The sequence below is a fragment of the Girardinichthys multiradiatus genome, chromosome 23 (genome assembly GCF_021462225.1).
Source record: "Girardinichthys multiradiatus isolate DD_20200921_A chromosome 23, DD_fGirMul_XY1, whole genome shotgun sequence".
In the NCBI taxonomy this organism is placed as follows: Eukaryota; Metazoa; Chordata; class Actinopteri; order Cyprinodontiformes; family Goodeidae; genus Girardinichthys; species Girardinichthys multiradiatus.
The window spans coordinates 25,200,140-25,218,504 of record NC_061815.1 but is presented as its reverse complement, the minus strand read 5'-3'; the positions used below and the strand labels follow the sequence as shown (position 1 = coordinate 25,218,504).

The window sequence follows — 18,365 nt, the reverse complement described above, 5'->3', positions numbered from 1 at the left end:
CTCGCCTCTGTCACATGAACTGCCAATAAGATAAATGAAAGTTTGTTTGTAATTTGAAAAATGTGAAATGGAATGAATACCTGAAAGTTTCCTTCCACAGTGTCTCCGATGAAAGTGAGTAAAGTGATTGTTAAACGGGTTAATTATTTTTTAATGCTACCTACTTGTGGCGTCATCTCCTCCTCCTCCTCCTGCCTCTATGGCAAGCCCAGCCCGGCGCAGTGGAGCAGCGGCCGCTCGCTCGGCTGTAAATGGTCTGTCGACGGCAGCAGAGGGCGGAATAAGGAGCTCTGGGTACGGAAGACATACCCAGACGCCAAAACAGGAAATTAGAGCGGAGGACCCAGTCTGGAAAGGTAGGAAATGGGCTTATTTCTAGTAACTGATACACATTCCTGCTGTCTTTGAGAGTGCAGCCCCAGCAGCAGTAAAAACCTGACTGTTCCGCTCGGTCTGTTTGTTGCTGGCTTCACAGATTCCGCTGCTGTTTTGTTGCGTGTTCGTTCTGTTGCTGTGACGAACCACGGAGTTACTCTCAGCGCACTTGTGAATATCACACAGTTTGTGTACAAAAAGCGAAATGTTAACAATCCAAATGTAGTATTTTTTATCAGCGGTATACCGAGGAATAAAACGCGTAATTCCTGCCATATATGGCAGGCGCTGCTCCGCTGTTTATACAGTGATGGGCAGCAGACCACAGTACACACTGTGCTTAGCATGAATAACGGGGAAATCTGGCCAGGCATTTCAGTATTTATTGTCATCTGTTGATATAAACTGCCCTGTTATAGTCATTCTATGATAATACTCAACTCTCTTCTTAACGTATGAGTGAACCTCTGCATACAACGCAATACATTTTTTAAGTTTTACTTCGCTTTGTCAGTTTTGAAATTTACCCAAATGGCATACATTTAAATAAATCAATTGTATTGCACTCTATCTGAAAGAATGCTTGGACTGCAGTGTTTGCCATGCATTTACATTCTACCTATCAGTATTGTCCTTGGAAACCTCAGCATATGATTCTTAAGCCTTAATGAGTCAAGATGGTACAACTGCAACTGATATCATATTTGGATAATTGAACAACATCGCAATGACATGTTTTTCTAAAACCTGCAGCTCTAAATTGAGGGAACCTTCTATAAATACATGTATTATATTATTTTTAACTTGATTCTGTTGTGGCGGCAGATATCATATCATATATCATATCATTGACACACTGAACCTGGTTCTGCTGGAGGTTTCTTCCTGTTAAAAGGGAGGTTTCCTCTCCACTGTCGCTACATGCATGCTCAGTATGAGGGATTGCTACAAAGTCGATGCAAGCGACTGTCCACTGTCGCTACTTGCTTATCCAGGAGGAGCGAATGCTACAAGTCTCTGACTCAATCCAATCTGCTGGGTTTCCGTAGATAGAAATACTTTTTAACATATTTGAATAATAACCTGAATTTTACTGTGTTGTTTGATAACTAGGATCAATGGAAATGTTTGTTCATGACTTTTCTGGACACTCATTCAATAAAATTAGAAATATAGGAGAGTGACAGTGGAAAGGCTTTTGTTGAGGATGCACCGATCAGGTTGATCGTGCCAATACTGATTTTTGATTTACTTTCATCTGCCAATTCTGATTTTGACAGATTCTAAATTGGTGACTAAAATGGGTAAAAAAGACAAAATGTACTGCAGGTTCTCTAATGGAAGGAGTTGGTTTAAATCTATCAGAAAATACAAGATAATCCCCATTTATGCATCAAAGCTAGGGCTTCAGGATATTAGGAAAGCATAACATTGTTATATTATTGTTGATTATTGTTACTTATGATACTCTATATCAGGTGTGAACATAGAGGACAATTCAAGTCCATGTAACCAAATATAGTATTGAAAAGCAGAGTTTTATTGCAAGGGACCTGAAATATTACTGTATATTCTACTAAATATTGGTTGTAAGCATTCCCTTGCAGTTGCAATGTTGCACAGACTGAATGCACTAATAAGTTTTTGTTGTAAAGACCATCTTAGAGTGGTTTTATTCTGACCACTCTAAGATGAAGGTCATGTATTTGTTAGTGTGGCAATCTGGTAGACCAACTCTAAAGAGTTTATGTATTTAGAAGGGTATTTTATGTGCCCATTAAGAGATGTCTGAAGCAGATTTCCATCATCTGATCTTTTAAAACAATGACCCATAGCATTAGCGCATTCATTTCTCTAGATTCTTTTGTTGCCTCACATAAGAACTGTATAGTTCAAATTGCTCACATCTTACTTACAATAGAAAAAAAAAAATTTCTTGAGCAGCTTTATGGGTTTTTTGGGTCTGTCCTACTAAATCAGCTACCTCTTTACAGTGACAGAAATGTTGATTTGGGATGCCCCGGCATTTTATATTCAACCGTATATTCTAATAAGGTTACATCTAGGCTATGCTAAAAGATGCAATGATTTAGCTCTTTTGAAAACTTTGGATAGTGTAGTGTTTAGAATCAAAAACACAGTAAACAAAAGGATATGTTTGGGCGAGTGTTATTTAGTGCATGTAATGTAATCTTATTATCAGGTTTGCCATTTCAGAAAAAAGTGCCCAAGCACCAACGGCTGGCTGTTGGCTGAGGAACCTGTAGAACCTGTCTGGGCCTGCCAGAAACCACTGGCTCGCTGGAGTAAGACTTATACTGTGCAATGGCTCTTTTGACCTTGCACAGGATCCCATCCGGCTCCACCTCCCCGGTGAGTCTCTAGCCGTCCCCACGCCTTGCCGTACTTACCGTCTCCACAGATATTACGTTGTTTACTTTATCTGCACAAAGATCAGAGCGTGTGTGTGTGTGTTTGTGCAGAGACCTTTAAGGTCGATGGGAAAAACCACCCCCTGTATGTGTCCTTTTGTGGATACCAGCACAAAGTTTGCCCAGAGGACGATGAGCCCTTTTGTTTTTTTGTTTGCCAGGGATTTAATTTGGCTGATAAGTGTTACCACAGATATCATAATCTAGAAACCATTTATCAAAGCATATGAATAGCTTTATTTCTATATGAAAGCTTTTTGAGGCTGTTAAATACATGCATTTTATCATGTTAATGCATTATCATTGGCCACTGTTTCCTATTTTCTCTATTTTACTCTCTGTCACACTATCATGAAAATAATGGCTAAAGTCTGACTGTTCTGTCCTTTATCATTGTCCACCTAACCATAAATGAATTGAGTCTTTCTCCAAGGCTCATTCTATGCACATTTTGTCACAGAATCTAATCACCAACAGTCTTAACTTGTTGTTTTCTCCTTTTTTTCTTCTTCCTCAAACTCTCCTCATCGTTCCTCTCCTGGCTCCTGCCCACATCTCTTTAATTTTCTTTTCTTGACTCTGTCTGGACTTGTCAGTTGCGTAAAAGGTAACGTTACTGTCTTATGTTTCTTTCCTTGTGAACTCTTTTTCTCCATTGCTACAGCTACTTCTCTCTTGTTTCTCACACCCTTCTCTTTTCTCGCACCATGTTTCTTCTTTATATTTCTTCTTCTTCTATAATTTAGCTGTTTATCTGTCTGGTTTAACCCAAATTTCATCTCCCATTTTTGCAGTGCATACATATAGATAATTCATTGTGTTTGTTCTATTTCTTCACAAGTGCAATGGAAAAACATAAAAAAATGCTCTCTCATTTGTTCGCTTCAATCAAAAAGACATATGACTGGAGAGCATTTAAAACAGTGTGTATATTAGTGCAATGATTTTATATAAGCAAAAAACAAAAATGAACAGTTTGCCGCAGTATATAAAATATACAAGCTGTATTGTAAAAACTAGCATCGATAGAAGACGGAAAAATGTTTGTGCATGAAAACGAATGCTGGGCAAAATATTTCTGACTGAATAATTAACTGTGTCTTTGTTCAAAGTCAGACGTTTACATATACTAAGGTTACACGTATGCTAAGCAATCTGGGAAAGCCCAGATGATGGTCTCATAGCTTTGTGAGCTTCTGATAACTTAATGTATAACATTTGTATTAATTGGAGGCACACCTGTGGATGTATTTTTAAGGCATGACTCAGACACACTGCTTCCTTGTGTGGAAGCATGGCAAAATCCAAAGAAATCAGGAAAAGAATTGTGCACCTCCCCAAATATGTTTCCTTCTTGAGCACAATTTCCAGATTCCTGCTGTTGCCACGACGATCTGTTCAGACAAGTATAAAAAGCATGGGAATGTCGAGCCGTCGTACCTTATAGGAAGGAGACTGGTTTTGTGTCCCAGAGAACATGATTTGGTGTGAAATGCATGACAACCCTAAATGGTTTAGAGATTGTATTTCCCAATAGTTAAATTAGTTCATCATGTGCCACTCATTGAGGAAGAAGCCATTACTCCAAAAGCCAGGTTACGATTTGCGCATTCCCTCACTCACGTTTTGGAGACCTATCCTGTGGTTTGATGAAACTAAAGTTAAGGTGACCACTATTGCATTTGGAGAAAGAAAAAGACGGAACCTTACAAGCTCGAGATCATTAACATTCGCCACTGGCGCCCTGTGCTCTTCACAGATGAAAGCAGGTTCACACTGAACACATGTGACAGACGTGACAGAGTCTGGAGACATCATGGAGAGCGATCTGCTGCCTGCAACATCCTTTAGCATGACCGGTTTGGCAGTGGGTCAGTAATGGTGTGGGGTGGCATTTCTTTGGAGGGCCGAGATGAGATCCTCAGACCCCTTGTGAGACCATATGCTGGTGCAGTTGGCCCTGGGTTCCTCCTAATGCAGGACAATGCTAGACCTCATGTGGCTGGAGTGTGTCAGCAGTTCCTGCAAGATGAAGACATTGAAGCTATGAACTGGCCCGCCCGTTCCCCAGACCTGAATCCGATTGTGCACATCTGGAACATCATGTCTCACTCCATCCACCAACGTCACGTTGCACCACAGACTGTCCAGGAGTTGGTGGATGCTTTAGTCCAGGTCTGGGAGGAGATCCCTCAGGAGACCATCCACCGTCTCATCAGGAGCATGCCCAGACGTTGTAGGGAGGTCATACAGACACATGGAGGTCACACACAATACTGAGCCTAATTTTGACTTGTTTTAAGGACATTACATCAAAGTTGGATCAACCTGTAGTGTTTTTTAATCTTGTGTGTGACTCCAAATCCAGGCCTCCATTGGTTAATACATTTGATTTCCATTGATGATTTTTGTGTGATTTTGTTGTCAGCACATTCAACTTTTTACAGAACAAAGTATTCAATGAGAATATTTCATTTATTCAGATCTAGGATGTGTTATTTGAGTGTTCCCTTTATTGTTTTGAGCAGTGTATATATATTACTTTGCCACCTTACTCATAAGGTTGTTTTTATTGCATTTATTCTGAAGGATGAAAGCCTTCAAAAGAGAGGACGACTTCAGAAAAGGTAGATATTTATTCAGTTCCCATAAACCTAACAGTTTTCTGAAGACAACAGTGTGAAACTAATTGTTCTCCGTTTGTCTGTGTCTAGAGAGAGCTTTGCATTCGTTAAAGGAGCTGCTCTTCTGCTGGAAGATGCTGACGCTGGGGGTCTCAAAGATGGCACTTCTTCACATGACGTGACTTCTCCTGTGAAAAAAGGCACTGGAGCATCAGAGACTCAGCACAGACACCTCCACGCCATGCTAGAACAGCTCAGACCTGAAGATAACATCAAGCTGGTGAGCCCGTCTGCCGAAATGCATGTTACATGTGATTAGGAAAGCCTGAAAAATGGAGGCATGGGAAGAAATTTCGTTAAAATACCTCCTGTGTGGATCATAATAATGCAAGTTTTAGGCTTATGCATGTATTAAACTAGCTGCAATTATCCCAAGGTTAAGTACTGATGCAAAAACTCTTTGCTGATGCCAATTCATTATTACTGTCATGGATAATGGCTATATTATAATAGTTATGTTTTAGTATTCATAAGACCTTTTGCATAATTTTAGGGCCAGTTAAACAGATTCTCTGGCATCTCATTACAATCACTTTAAACTAGGGGAAGGGTATAATCTTTAGTGCTCTTTAGACCATAACTTTGATATACACTGATAACAGTAGCCACCATATGCCCATGTATTGTTTGTATCTCAGCTCCACCAAAACACATATTTGGAAACCCACTAAGCTAAAGTTTGTGAGGTTTACAACTCGTTATGATTGATGTGTTGATGGCATTGCGATAAACTTTCAAGTGTGACAGAAAACTGATCTGAAAAATACTGTTCTCCTTTATCCTGATGTTCTCCTCCCAGATTTCATTCTTTTCCAAGGATAGAAGCCTGTGCATGATATTTCACACCATGTACAATCAGATAAATGTTTTGGTTCCATCAGGCGCCATGTTGCATGTGAAGCATTTTTATTTTTTTGCACTGACTAGTCTTGTCCTTCTCGCTGCTCTTGCCCTCTGTCACGCAGGCGGTGGAGCTGGAGTCGGTCAGCCCGGTCAGAGTCAGGTATCTGATCGTCGTCTCCACGCTGGCAAGCAAACAAGAGAGCATTCTGCTGGGCATGGATTTCCCCAGCTCAGACAGGTGCGGGTGACTTAGATGCTGGTGTACTGTTCCATATGCGGTGCACAGGTTAGCAAACATTTTTTTAACCCTGTCAAATCCAAATTCCTTACTTAAACGTGTCTTTTTGCAGCACTCATTGCACTATTGGCCTGGTTCTGCCGGTATGGAGTGACACACAAGTGTATCTGGATGGAGATGGGTAAGAGACATTTAAAAGATTTAGGGAGAGAGGATTTGAAGTGAAACCAGTCTGCAGCCTGGTGTCTGGGATTTCTTCCAGAGATGACGTGTTATTTATAGAGTTGACTCATTTGTTATAAATTACACATGCTCACTCTCCCTCAGACTCTTACATAAACATGAAGATCATGTTTTCACTGAAAATAAAAGCTCTAACTGTTGTTCTATGTGATTCTGCTGTTGTATGAAAAGCATCAAGTATCCAAATGTCTGCAGAGGAGCACTGTGAAAGAGGGCTAAAACATTCAGGCTCACATGATTTGAGGACTGACTGCTGTGTATTAACTGATCTGCAATCACATGATGAGTGTCAAACAAGATGCTTTAATTGGTTGTCATGTTGCAGCGTGTTCACCCCTTATAAGGCCAGATCACACCTCTCACTTTGTTAGTTTTTCTTCTTTCTCACTGCCCTCACATTTACATTTTTCACTTTATTCACCAGAACTGTCATATATTTGCCCTGACTATTTGCTTCCTGCCCCTTCTAGCTGACTGTGTTTTTCCAATAGTCCTTTCTTATCAGATTTCTTTCCTTAGTGCTCTTCCTTATCTGTCTCTTCTGTGGAGTTTATTATCACAGCTCAGATTTTGTTTTGTCTTCTTTTTGCAGTGGTTTTAGTGTGACGTCGGCTGAGGACACCAAAAATTTTAAACCAGTTTCCATGCAGACCATGTGGTGAGTGCTGGTGACACAAAATATGTTAAATCTATAATAATCAGGAGTCTTAGGGAGAGGCCAGAATGTGCTTAGATTTCATTTTTAACCCTCAGGCATTTAAGTTCTTTTTAATTCCTGTCAGTTCTCAGAAAACTGTGTCAAACTGGAATAATAAAAAAATGTGGAAAAGAGCCATCAAGTCCCTACTCTAAACCTCTTCCTGAGGTGTGTTTACACTTTGCATTAACCATTGGTCTGTGGTAATGTCACATTTGTCTCAAGCTACCACATTCTGTAGATGGGGGGGGGGGAATAGTGGTGATTTCACGTAATTTCTTTCTGCAGAAATGTGAAGTTCGTTTAGGCTCCAGTTTTGCTAACTTTTACCTTCCCCCACTAACACAACAAGTATTAGAATGAATCTGCAGCATTTCAGATCGCTCCCTCCCCAACAAGCAACTAAAAGCATCAACTCTTTTCCTCTTGTTACATGTAAAGCTAGTCAACAACCTCCTGGAAAAGAAATGCATCGCCAAATGTACCAAACGTAGTGCATGGCTCTCTTTACGTGTGCTGTAGTTCACAACTAGTAGGCAATCAGTTTAATCTAAAGTCAGGTGAAGGCAACAAATGTAAGACGTATAAACCTCCTGGTCTTTTGAGCACCTCATTTGTCTGGGAAGGCACAATACAGCAGGACTCTCCTAAAAGAATAAGAGAACACCACTAAGTTATGGATCGGCAGCAGAGAAATGATTTGGCAGAGTACTAGACTCTGCCTTTATCCTAGTTTACACTTTCCCCCAACCATGACTGGTTCCTCTTCTTGCTTGCTGCTGCTGCTTTTGCAGATTGTGCTCAAGTTATTGCCCATTCTTTTTGATAAAATAGCTAAAGATCAACTTGAATACAGAGCATCATTGGAGCTCTGTGTGTTTAGGGTCATTGTCCTGCTGGAAGGTGAGCCTCTTGCCCCAGTTTCAAGTCTTTTGCAGCTTCCAGCTTCTTTTCTCCATAAATTAGCCATTTAGTTCCAACATCTACAGGGTTGGACAATGAAACTGAAACACCTGTCATTTTAGTGTGGGAGGTTTCATGGCTAAATTGGACCAGCCTGGTAGCCAGTGTTCATTGATTGCACATTGCACCAGTAAGAGCAGAGTGTGAAGGTTCAATTAGCAGGGTAAGAGCACAGTTTTGCTCAAAATATTGAAATGCACACAACATTATGGGTGACATACCAGAGTTCAAAAGAGGACAAATTGTTGGTGCATGTCGTGCTGGCGCATCTGTGACCAAGACAGCAAGTCTTTGTGATGTATCAAGAGCCACGGTATCCAGGGTAATGTCAGCATAGCACCAAGAAGGACGAACCACATCCAACAGGATTAACTGTGGACGCAAGAGGAAGCTGTCTGAAAGGGATGATCGGGTGCTAACCTGGATTGTATCCAAAAAACATAAAACCATGGCTGCCCAAATCACGGCAGAATTAAATGTGCACCTCAACTCTCCTGTTTCCACCAGAACTGTCCGTCAGGAGCTCCACAGGGTCAATATACACGGCCGGGCTGCTATAGCCAAACCTTTAGTCACTCATGCCAATGCCAAATGTTGGTTTCAATGGTGCAAGGAGCGCAAATATTGGGGTGTGGACAATGAGAAACATGTATTGTTCTCTGATGAGTCCACCTTTACTGTTTTCCCCACATCCGGGAGAGTTACGGTGTGGAGAAGCCCCAAAGAAGCATACCACCCAGACTGTTGCATGCCCAGAGTGAAGCATGGGGGTGGATCAGTGATGGTTTGGGCTGCCATATCATGGCATTCCCTTGGCCCAATACTTGTGCTAGATGGGCGCATCACTGCCAAGGACTACCGAACCATTCTTGAGGACCATGTGCATCCAATGGTTCAAACATTGTATCCTGAAGGCGGTGCCGTGTATCAGGATGACAATGCACCAATACACACAGCAAGACTGGTGAAAGATTGGTTTGATAAACATGAAAGTGAAGTTGAACATCTCCCATGGCCTGCACAGTCACCAGATCTAAATATTATTGAGCCACTTTGGGGTGTTTTGGAGGAGCGAGTCAGGAAACGTTTTCCTCCACCAGTATCATGTAGTGACCTGGCCACTATCCTGCAAGAAGAATGGCTTAAAATCCCTCTGACCACTGTGCAGGACTTGTATATGTCATTCCCAAGACAAATTGACGCTGTATTGGCCGCAAAAGGAGGCCCTGCACCATACTAATAAATTATTGTGGTCTAAAACCAGGTGTTTCAGTTTCATTGTCCAACCCCTGTATGTCCTTGTTGTGTGTTGACCAGATGTAAAAAAAAAGTTTAAGAGGCATGAATACTTTTGCAATGCACTCCCATTTGCCTATAGATTGTACTGTAATCTTTCTTACATTTGCTCCTCTGATAAGAGCTGTCTGCTTGGCTAACAGCAAGTATTAACTCTCTACCCTGTCTCGACTCCTTTAAGGTCAATCCTGCAGGTGTTGCACGGCTGCTGCGAGCGGGCAGTCAAAGCAGCCGTAATCCCAGGCAGCGGGCTGGAGTGGGCCCAGCACTATGCCAAGCGCATTGAGTCCGACCGGTTCTGCCTGAATGAGTGGGAGGCCATGAACGACCTGGAGTCAGTGCGCAGGGACAGTAATGGACAGAGGTTAGAGGCCTGTTTTTTAGCTTCTTTTTAGATTGGATCAGTGTTCTGAAACACTTCTGCAGCCAGGAAACTATCTTAGTTACAATTTGAAATGCAACTATTTAAAGCTGTTCCACAACAAGTAGGTCATGCATGCAACATCTTATCGAAGCAATCCTTTAGAGACAAAAGATTTATAAACAGCTTTTACTCTGCGGCTAGATAAAGTAAATAATGACATTAAATGTGCAGCGATGCATACATATATCGAAGTTGGCTAATGTTCAATGTTGGTTAATGTTCAATGTTAATGTTTTTGTAATCATGCTCACTACTTGATTTTTAGCATGTCATGTTCCCCCTCTGCATGCTGCTGTAAATTTTAAATAGGTATAATTTTGTCTTTTAATCCTGTTGTTCAATACAAACATGCTACCTTGCGTTAAAGCTTCTCTTTTCTTGTTTAAAAAGCTCTGCAGACAGAGTTTCCAATGAAAGGCTCATCAAAGAGCACCTAAGAGACATCATGAGGACTGAAGACCTTGACAACCTCACGTCCAAAATGGTAAGCTGTGTAGACAGAGGAAGTTGGTCTGCTGTTTTTAGATCAGCAGGGAGGTTAAATAATTAATGAACATGCAAATGCATCCATTGTTTAATTTTTCATTTGCTTCTGCAGGTGCACACTGCTCTGGAGACCAGGATAGGGTTTGACATGAGACCCTACAAGGAGTACATTGATAATGAGATCTTGGTTACCATGGCTCAGATGGACAAACCTTCAAAAATATTTGATTACCTTTACCTGGTACGTGATTGTGTACCTTTAAGCTGTAGTAAACCTTACTTTCCGCTATATAGAGGGCTTTCCCTGCAGTGGTCAACAAACTGACAGAAGCGAGCTTTCGCCAGGATGTTGTCATATGACTGTAACTTCCCCTTTGTGGGACATTGTGTGTTATCGGTGAAAGGGAAGACAGCTCTGCAGGCCCTTTCCGCCCTCTGGTCTGTTTTAGTAACTTTTTCTTTTAAATTATTTTGTTTCAGGGCTCCGAGTGGAACGCAGCTAACTGTGAGGAGCTGCAGAAAAACAAGTTAGTGTTTGTTCTTGCCTGCAAATGTCCCCACATATCTGTCTGTCTCCATGACTCTGGCCAATTGTTTCATGATGTGTATAATTCAGAACTATGCCTTTTGTTTTGCTGAGTCACTAACGTGACTCTACCTCTGTGTGTTTTTCAGCATTGGCTACATCCTGAATGTCACAAGGGAGATTGACAATTTTTTCCCAGAATCCTTCAGTTACATGAACATCAGAGTATATGACGTGGAGGCCACCGATCTGCTCTCTCATTGGCCGGACACATACAACTTCATCAACTCTGCAAGGTGGAGCTAAGTCACCAAACTTTAAATGCTTCAGGGTGCAGTTTAAAATAGTTACCTAAATTTTACATTTAGGCCTGCATGATTTTAAGGAATCATGCTGTTGCTGCAATTGTCCCACCACTTTCCTTGCTGGTCAGAAACTTCTGTGCCCTCATCAGCAGGGATTAATATATTAATTTGGGCTTGTATTGATGCATTTGAGCTGTCATTATTTTAAGGGTAGAATAATTATACAACTAACAACTTCACAACATTTTAATATTATATAGACATATGACACCACTAACATTTGCATCAGGTACTTTCTAGGAACCACTTAGGAACAAACCCATTATAAATTAGAACATTCTGGTATTCCAGTTTGAAATCACCATGGACTGACAGGGTTATAGAGGAAATTTACTGCCAAAAATCAAGATCACATATTTTCAATTTGAAAGCAGGGTTTCATTCTGCTTGTACTCAAACTTACAGTCGCAGTCAGTAGAAGGAAACAATCGCACCCCATCTAAGCTAGCAACCTAGCAGTTGCACACTGTCATTCTATTGGCTGATATGGTTGCTAGGAGATGATACGACTTCAATCTGAGAGCAAAAAGAGTTTCAGAGCAGGGAAGAAACTTGAGAGCATAGTTTTGATCCGAGCAGCGAGCAAGTTTACGCGCATGGAGGATGAAGCAAGCAGGAGAAGTTATTTATGCAAGAAGCAATAGATCAGAGCGCAGAAACAAAGATTTGAGAGAGAACAGAGTATATTTGAAAGAAAGTAGAAGTTTTAAGTACAAGCATTGCTTAGTTTGAGTACAAGCAGAATTAAATCCTGCTCTCAAATTGAAAATATGTGCTCTTGATTTTTGGCAGTAAATTTCCTCCATACAGGGGTGCCGACAAACAGAGATTTCAAAATCAGTGCCTTCAGTCTTGTCTGAAATTTGCAGCTGTCCAAACGCCTTCAGGAACATTTCTCAAGAGCCGACCTCAGAGAAGACCTAGAACTTGCTGGAGGAATTGTATATCCCGTCTGGTCTGGGAACGCCTTGAGATCTCCAGAATGCACTGGGGGATGTCGCCAGGTAGAGGGATGTCTGGATTTCCCTCTTGGACCTGTTACCCCCTTGACCCAATGTCGAACCAGCGGAGGACAGTCAGATGGAAGCAACATTTCATAGTCAGACCAAACAAACCATGTTTCCGCAATGATGAAGTGTTAAATGTGACCAAGGCATGGCTTTTAAAACTTAAGAACATTGTACCAACGTGCATGGTGGTGGTAGCATAATGCTGTGGGGCTGTTTATTTGACCGTGGTATTGACACAACTCTCAAGGTGCAAGGGGTGGAATAAAGGAGGGCCATCTCCAAATAGTTAAACTATTTCTCAAATCATCAGCTAAATTAATGACAGTTTACCAACAGGACAATGATCCCAAAGAATCTTCCTTAAACCTCAATCTGGTCAAGATTCATGGACTATGGCTAAAAGTCAGATTTATGTTAGGAAACCAACTAACCTAAATTAACTTGGAAAGGTCCAATAAAGAGCCAGAATTATTCTAAAACTTGTTGAAAACTACAAAAGGTACATGAATTCCCTGCAACTTGCTAAATCACTTTTATTTTAACGTAATATTAGTGAAGTGTTTATATATTTAAGCCTACATTCAAAATGTTGACTTCATGAGAATTAGAGAAAATCCACAATAAACTTTTGACGTGTTTTCAATTGAGCCCAGATTCTTCATCTAGATGTTAAACCTGTTTACAGCCAAATGAGTAGACATGTTTACTTTTTTTTTTTTTTTTTTTTACAATTGCAGCTTAACATATGGCCACATTTATAACGTATTTTTTGCTGTCTATGAACCTAATAAATCATTGGGATAGCTTTACTGCTGTAACAAATATGGTGGAAACAAACTCGTATAAGTGTGCTTTCTTGAAATGCCATTGAAGACAACTCTTTTACAAAATACATAACGTTTCTAAAGGGCAACTGCAAATATTGATGATGTGGTCCATTAGGGTAGCCATTAGGGATATTTTCTTTGAATTTGCAAAGCCCATTAGCCAGACAAAAGTCTTCCAGTCAGGTGAGGAGCCGGCCCGTATAATGTTTATAGCATTTAGGCGAGATATGTTGTACTTTGGACTTTGTGCTGTTTTTATTTGACACTTCTGGGCAAGCACATAATAAGCTCTGTGGCACACTTTGACATTATAATGTTGGTTGTATTAAGGTAATTCCTTTAACTAGGCCACCTTTTTAAATTAAAATGAAGTGGACTCAATGTCGCTTGACCTTTTTTTTTTTTTTTTACTTTTTAAGTTACTTCTTTTGAATTTTTATAAAATACTTTACTTCAACCAAAGTCTCTCCTGCAGGTTAAAAATAAGGAGCTGTCACAGAGAATGATTTTTCCCTAAGTATAGCATAGTTGAGCTGCTCTATCTGCAAATCCTTACTGAACCATCAGCACTGGAAGAGAAAATGGTGACTGTTTGAAAGTGGTGTTGCACGGTGGTGCAGTTGGTAGCACGGTTGCCTTGCAGCAAGAAGGTTCTGGGTTCAACTCCTGGCCGGGGGTCTTTCTGCATGGAGTTTGCATGTTCTCCCCATGCATGCGTGGGTTCTCACCGGTTACTCCGGCTTCCTCCCATAGTCCAAAGACATGACTGTTAGGTTAACTAGTCTCCCTAAATTGCCCTTAGGTGTGTGAATTAGTGTGTGCATGGTTGTTTGTGTGTTGCCCTGCGATGAACTGGCGACCTGTACAGGGTGTACCCTGCCTCCCACCCATAGACAGCTGGAGATAGGCACCAGTTTCCCTGTGACCCACTATAGAAGAAGCAGTATAGAAAATGACTGACTGACTGACTTTTTCAAAGTCTGATGTTTGAAACTCAGAGTTCAGGTTGTCAGACTGATCAAAAGGTTCACCAGCATGCAGTATCTCAGTATGTGTTGCACTTTGAACCTGTGAGTCATTGCCTCTCCTCTGCGTGTCACAGGAAGAGTGGAGAGGCGGTGTTGGTGCACTGTAAGATGGGAGTGTCTCGATCCGCATCCACGGTGATCGCCTACGCCATGAAGCAGCAACACTGGGCTCTGGAGGAGGCGCTGGCCTACGTTAGGGATCGCCGCTCCATCGTCAAGCCCAACGATGGTTTTCTGAAGCAGCTTCAGACCTACAGCGGGATCCTCAACGCAAGGTGGGACCTGATGCTGTGTGAAATGCCATGTTTTATCAAAAGAAGTGTTTCTTTGTGCTTGGATGTCTGGAATGACTAATTCTTACAGGAGCTGTGATGTGTGTTTGTTCATCTTTGCAGCCAGCAACGTCACAGCGCTCTCTGGAAGCCAAGACAGAAGTCAGTGCGAAAGGACAAGGGAGGGCCGGTCGACAAGCCAGGAGAGGAGGACGAGGATGAAGACGAGGATGAAGACGAGGAAGATGATGTATACAGTCCAGATGAAAAAGATTCCATCAGTCTAGATGAGAAAAATAATTCAGAGGAAAACCTAGAGGTAATTCTATCATTTCTAAAAAACAATAAGAAAAATCAACATTTTAAATCCTGTAGTTTTTATGTTTACTGGCTGGTTGACCTCAGTTTGTTTCTCAAACACTTTCAGGTGTTTGGAGAACCAGTTCCACAATCTGACAACCTCCAGTCTGCCAGGCAGGAAGGACCAGGTCCCATTATCACTATAAATGAACCAGACAAAGTACGCCGGTTAAGATACACACACACACACACACAGAACATCTGAAGACACTGATGGTTTACGAAACATCTTTTTAATCCAAAGGTTGCTTCAAGTGTGAACCGCAGTGGCAGGATGAACCTCTTCTCCCTCATGCAATCCATTAGCGAACTAGATGACGAGGATAAGGGACATGAGCCGGTAAATAAACTGCTGATCCTCTTTACCGTTTAACTCTGCTCTATAAAACTGATTGGCTGTGAGAAAAATCTGTAGAAGAATCTCAGCGAAATTAACTTGTTAGAATAGTCTGGAAACATCCAGATTCAGAGAGTCTACAGGTTGAATATTCCCAGCTATGATTCTTCTTATGTGGTAATTAATTATTATTTAAAATTAGCTAACAAAGCTTGAAAATTCTGTACGAAGGGACCACAAGGAAAGTTGTTTTAGTTTTTAATTACAGACTGATGCTAATTAAGGTCCATTTCTGTTTTGAATTTGAAAAGAGGTAAAAACTTTCTGCACCGTCTGTGGAAATGTAAGTTGATAAAACTATTCTGGGGGAGAGCTTTCCTCTGATTCCTCTTTGGGGAAATGTCACAAACACAAAGTGTGATTATGAATATAATAGTTTTCTTCCCAGTTAGTTTATGTATTGAAGAGGGAATGTATTTATATACCTTGAATTCTTCCAGATTTTATCATGAGAAGCACATGCACCAGGAGAACTTTAAAGTAGGATTAGGTTACAAATCAACATTAAATGCTTTGAACATTTCACACAGCATTGTTTAAACTGGAAACAGAGTACGGCACAACTGCAAACCTACCAAGACATGGCCAACATCCTAATTTGACAGTCGGGGCAAGAAGGTCATCAGCAGGCAGCCGAGAGGCCCATGGTAACTCTCCCACCTGAGATCCGCAGCTCATATGGTAGAATCTGCTGACATGAGAGCTATTAGTCGTTGACTCCATACATCTGGCCCTTATGTAAGAGCGGCAAGAAGAAAGACTATTTTGATAGAACGCCGTAAGAAGTCATGTTTGCTGTTTGCCAGAAGCCATGCAAAGAACACAGCAAACATGTAGAAGAAGGTGCTCTGGTCAGATAACTGCAAAATATTACGTTTAAGCCTACATGAAAACAATAACTGCTCATAGACGTTAGTACACCATCCCAACAGTTAATTATGGTGGTGGCAGCATCATGCTATGGGCATGCCTTTCTTCAGCAGGCATAAGGATGCTGGAGGTAATATTGGGAAATCTTGCAAAAAACCTGTTGGTTCATCTTCCAGCTGGACTTAAGGCAAATTTTGAAAATTGTTATTCACAGACGTCCCTCGTCTCATCTGAGTGAGCTTGACTTATAGTACAAAGAAGAATGAGCATATAAATTATTTAATTTAAAACAAAAATATTGAGAATAATCTCTTTGAGTCCCCTGTACAAATCAGACAGCTGGGAAGACTGGACAAATGACAAAAAACCCAAACATGCATACAAAAGCAATTTATTTTAACCAATTTGGCTGAAAAACATCTACTGACAGACGTTTCTGCCTCCGGGTCACTGAAAGGTTGTGTAAAATGTTCAAGTAGAGCATTTCCATAATTTTATGTGACTTTGAAAGAGGTTTCAGGGATTTTTTTCCTTTTAGTTTAATGAGTGAGGTCTGTGCCGTTAATGCCAAAATGGATTGATGCATTTCCACTAATAAAGGTTTTCAAAGACATTCTGCTGCATATCATCCCCATGTCTTCCTTTTACGTAGATTTCCTGTATATTTCAATATAGATGTTCACAACAAACTCTTTATTTTGTTTGAAGCTTTCTGGCAGTCCGAGGCGCTCTCCTAAGCAGCGAAGGAACAGCCACGGCCGACGGGGGCTCGCCCACCAAAAAGCATGCGTTGATTTGTCACCAGAGCCGCGCTCCCTGCCGGATGGTGGTCAAAGCAAGCACTAAAATGAACAAAGAGCTGGACAATCAGGGAGAAAGGGGTTTCACTAAAGGAAATCCTGTTGAACCCAGGAAACATGCCAAGGTAGTTCTATTGAAGCTGTATTTTGTGTTTCACGAACTTCCATTGCACATCTGAGCTCCTAAAAATACCTGTTTTATTTTAATGAGGTTGTGTGTTAAGTATTGTTGTACCAGTGACAGGCAGGATTTCCTATTGCTGATGTCAAAGTGGTATTATGGTTATAAAGTGTTGTCATTAGGACTCACAGAGGCCCCTTCTTGCCTCCTGAAGCTTTCCCTTAAACACTGCAGAGATCTATGCAATACCTGTAATCTCCCATTCCCTGGTAAACACGAGGCTTTAAACTACCACTTCTCTATTTCCTCCCAAAAAATGGTCCTTGGTCTCTGATGGAAGGATTTTCCTGTATCTAAGCTGTGCATTACAGACCACGTTAAAGGCCAGTTTTTATGGCACATGCCTGATTGCCAAACTGTTTTTCTACGTGACAGTGAATATATTTAATTGAAGAAAAAATATTGTAAGGAACAACTGTAGACCATTTTATTTTTATTCTATTGTATACTCCTGGACTGCATGAGTGCCTTCAACCTGAGAATATAGGCTGGTGTTTTTGTTTTTTACTAGATGGCCCCATCTTGTATCTTTCCTAGTTTCTTACTTGGTTTAATGGCTTCATCAATGTGATTTTCAGAGATTGAGCTTTATATATATATAGGTATCCATGTGTAATTGCTGGTGACCTGGGTGCATGTTGCTGTGCTTATATTCCAGCCTGTGAGACCAAATCATTCAGGGTTACTTTTATTGTGTATTTATATGAACTTTATTATTGGCTTCTACTCCAGAGGTCACCAGATGCTGATGTGGAACATTATTTCATGCTGGTGTTATTCTTTTGAGTCCAACCAAGCTCAAGCTTAATTCATTAAACCTGCATGTGCACAATTAAAATCAATTACATGCACTTTATAATCCCACACTGTTCACACTGCCTGAAGCAACCCTACACTGTACCGTGATCTGATTGGTAACTGTAAGTTGCAGCCGAAGCTGATCTGTTGTGCTGGTAAGTTCTTGGCTTTCTGTAGCTCACTCTTGTTTACGAAACATTCAGAGTGACAAATAAAGAAATGCCACCCCAACCATTTACTCTTTCCGTGA

The 18,365-nt window shown here is 41.0% G+C and overlaps 1 protein-coding gene across 3 annotated transcripts; it reads left to right on the top strand.

The window, feature by feature from the left end:
- Positions 1-198: 198 nt before the first annotated feature.
- si:ch211-203d1.3 (protein phosphatase Slingshot homolog 3) lies at positions 199-18,346 on the top strand. 3 transcript variants are annotated; one of them, XM_047353994.1, is made up of 17 exons: positions 199-356; positions 2,593-2,748; positions 5,397-5,434; positions 5,522-5,711; positions 6,457-6,572; positions 6,685-6,753; positions 7,408-7,473; positions 9,953-10,135; positions 10,586-10,679; positions 10,794-10,922; positions 11,162-11,208; positions 11,357-11,503; positions 14,512-14,712; positions 14,833-15,028; positions 15,137-15,229; positions 15,314-15,409; positions 17,045-18,346. In XM_047353994.1, exons 2-17 carry the CDS (start codon positions 2,701-2,703, stop codon positions 17,180-17,182), a joined length of 1,851 nt encoding a protein of 616 aa, XP_047209950.1. In that variant the 5' UTR covers positions 199-356; positions 2,593-2,700; the 3' UTR covers positions 17,183-18,346. The 3 variants fall into 3 exon arrangements, with proteins under 3 accessions (XP_047209950.1, XP_047209951.1, XP_047209953.1); XM_047353995.1 differs by having other exon boundaries at positions 204-356; positions 2,579-2,748; XM_047353997.1 differs by lacking the exon at positions 199-356 and adding an exon at positions 3,404-3,414 and having other exon boundaries at positions 2,646-2,748.
- The last annotated feature ends 19 nt before the right edge of the window (positions 18,347-18,365 follow it).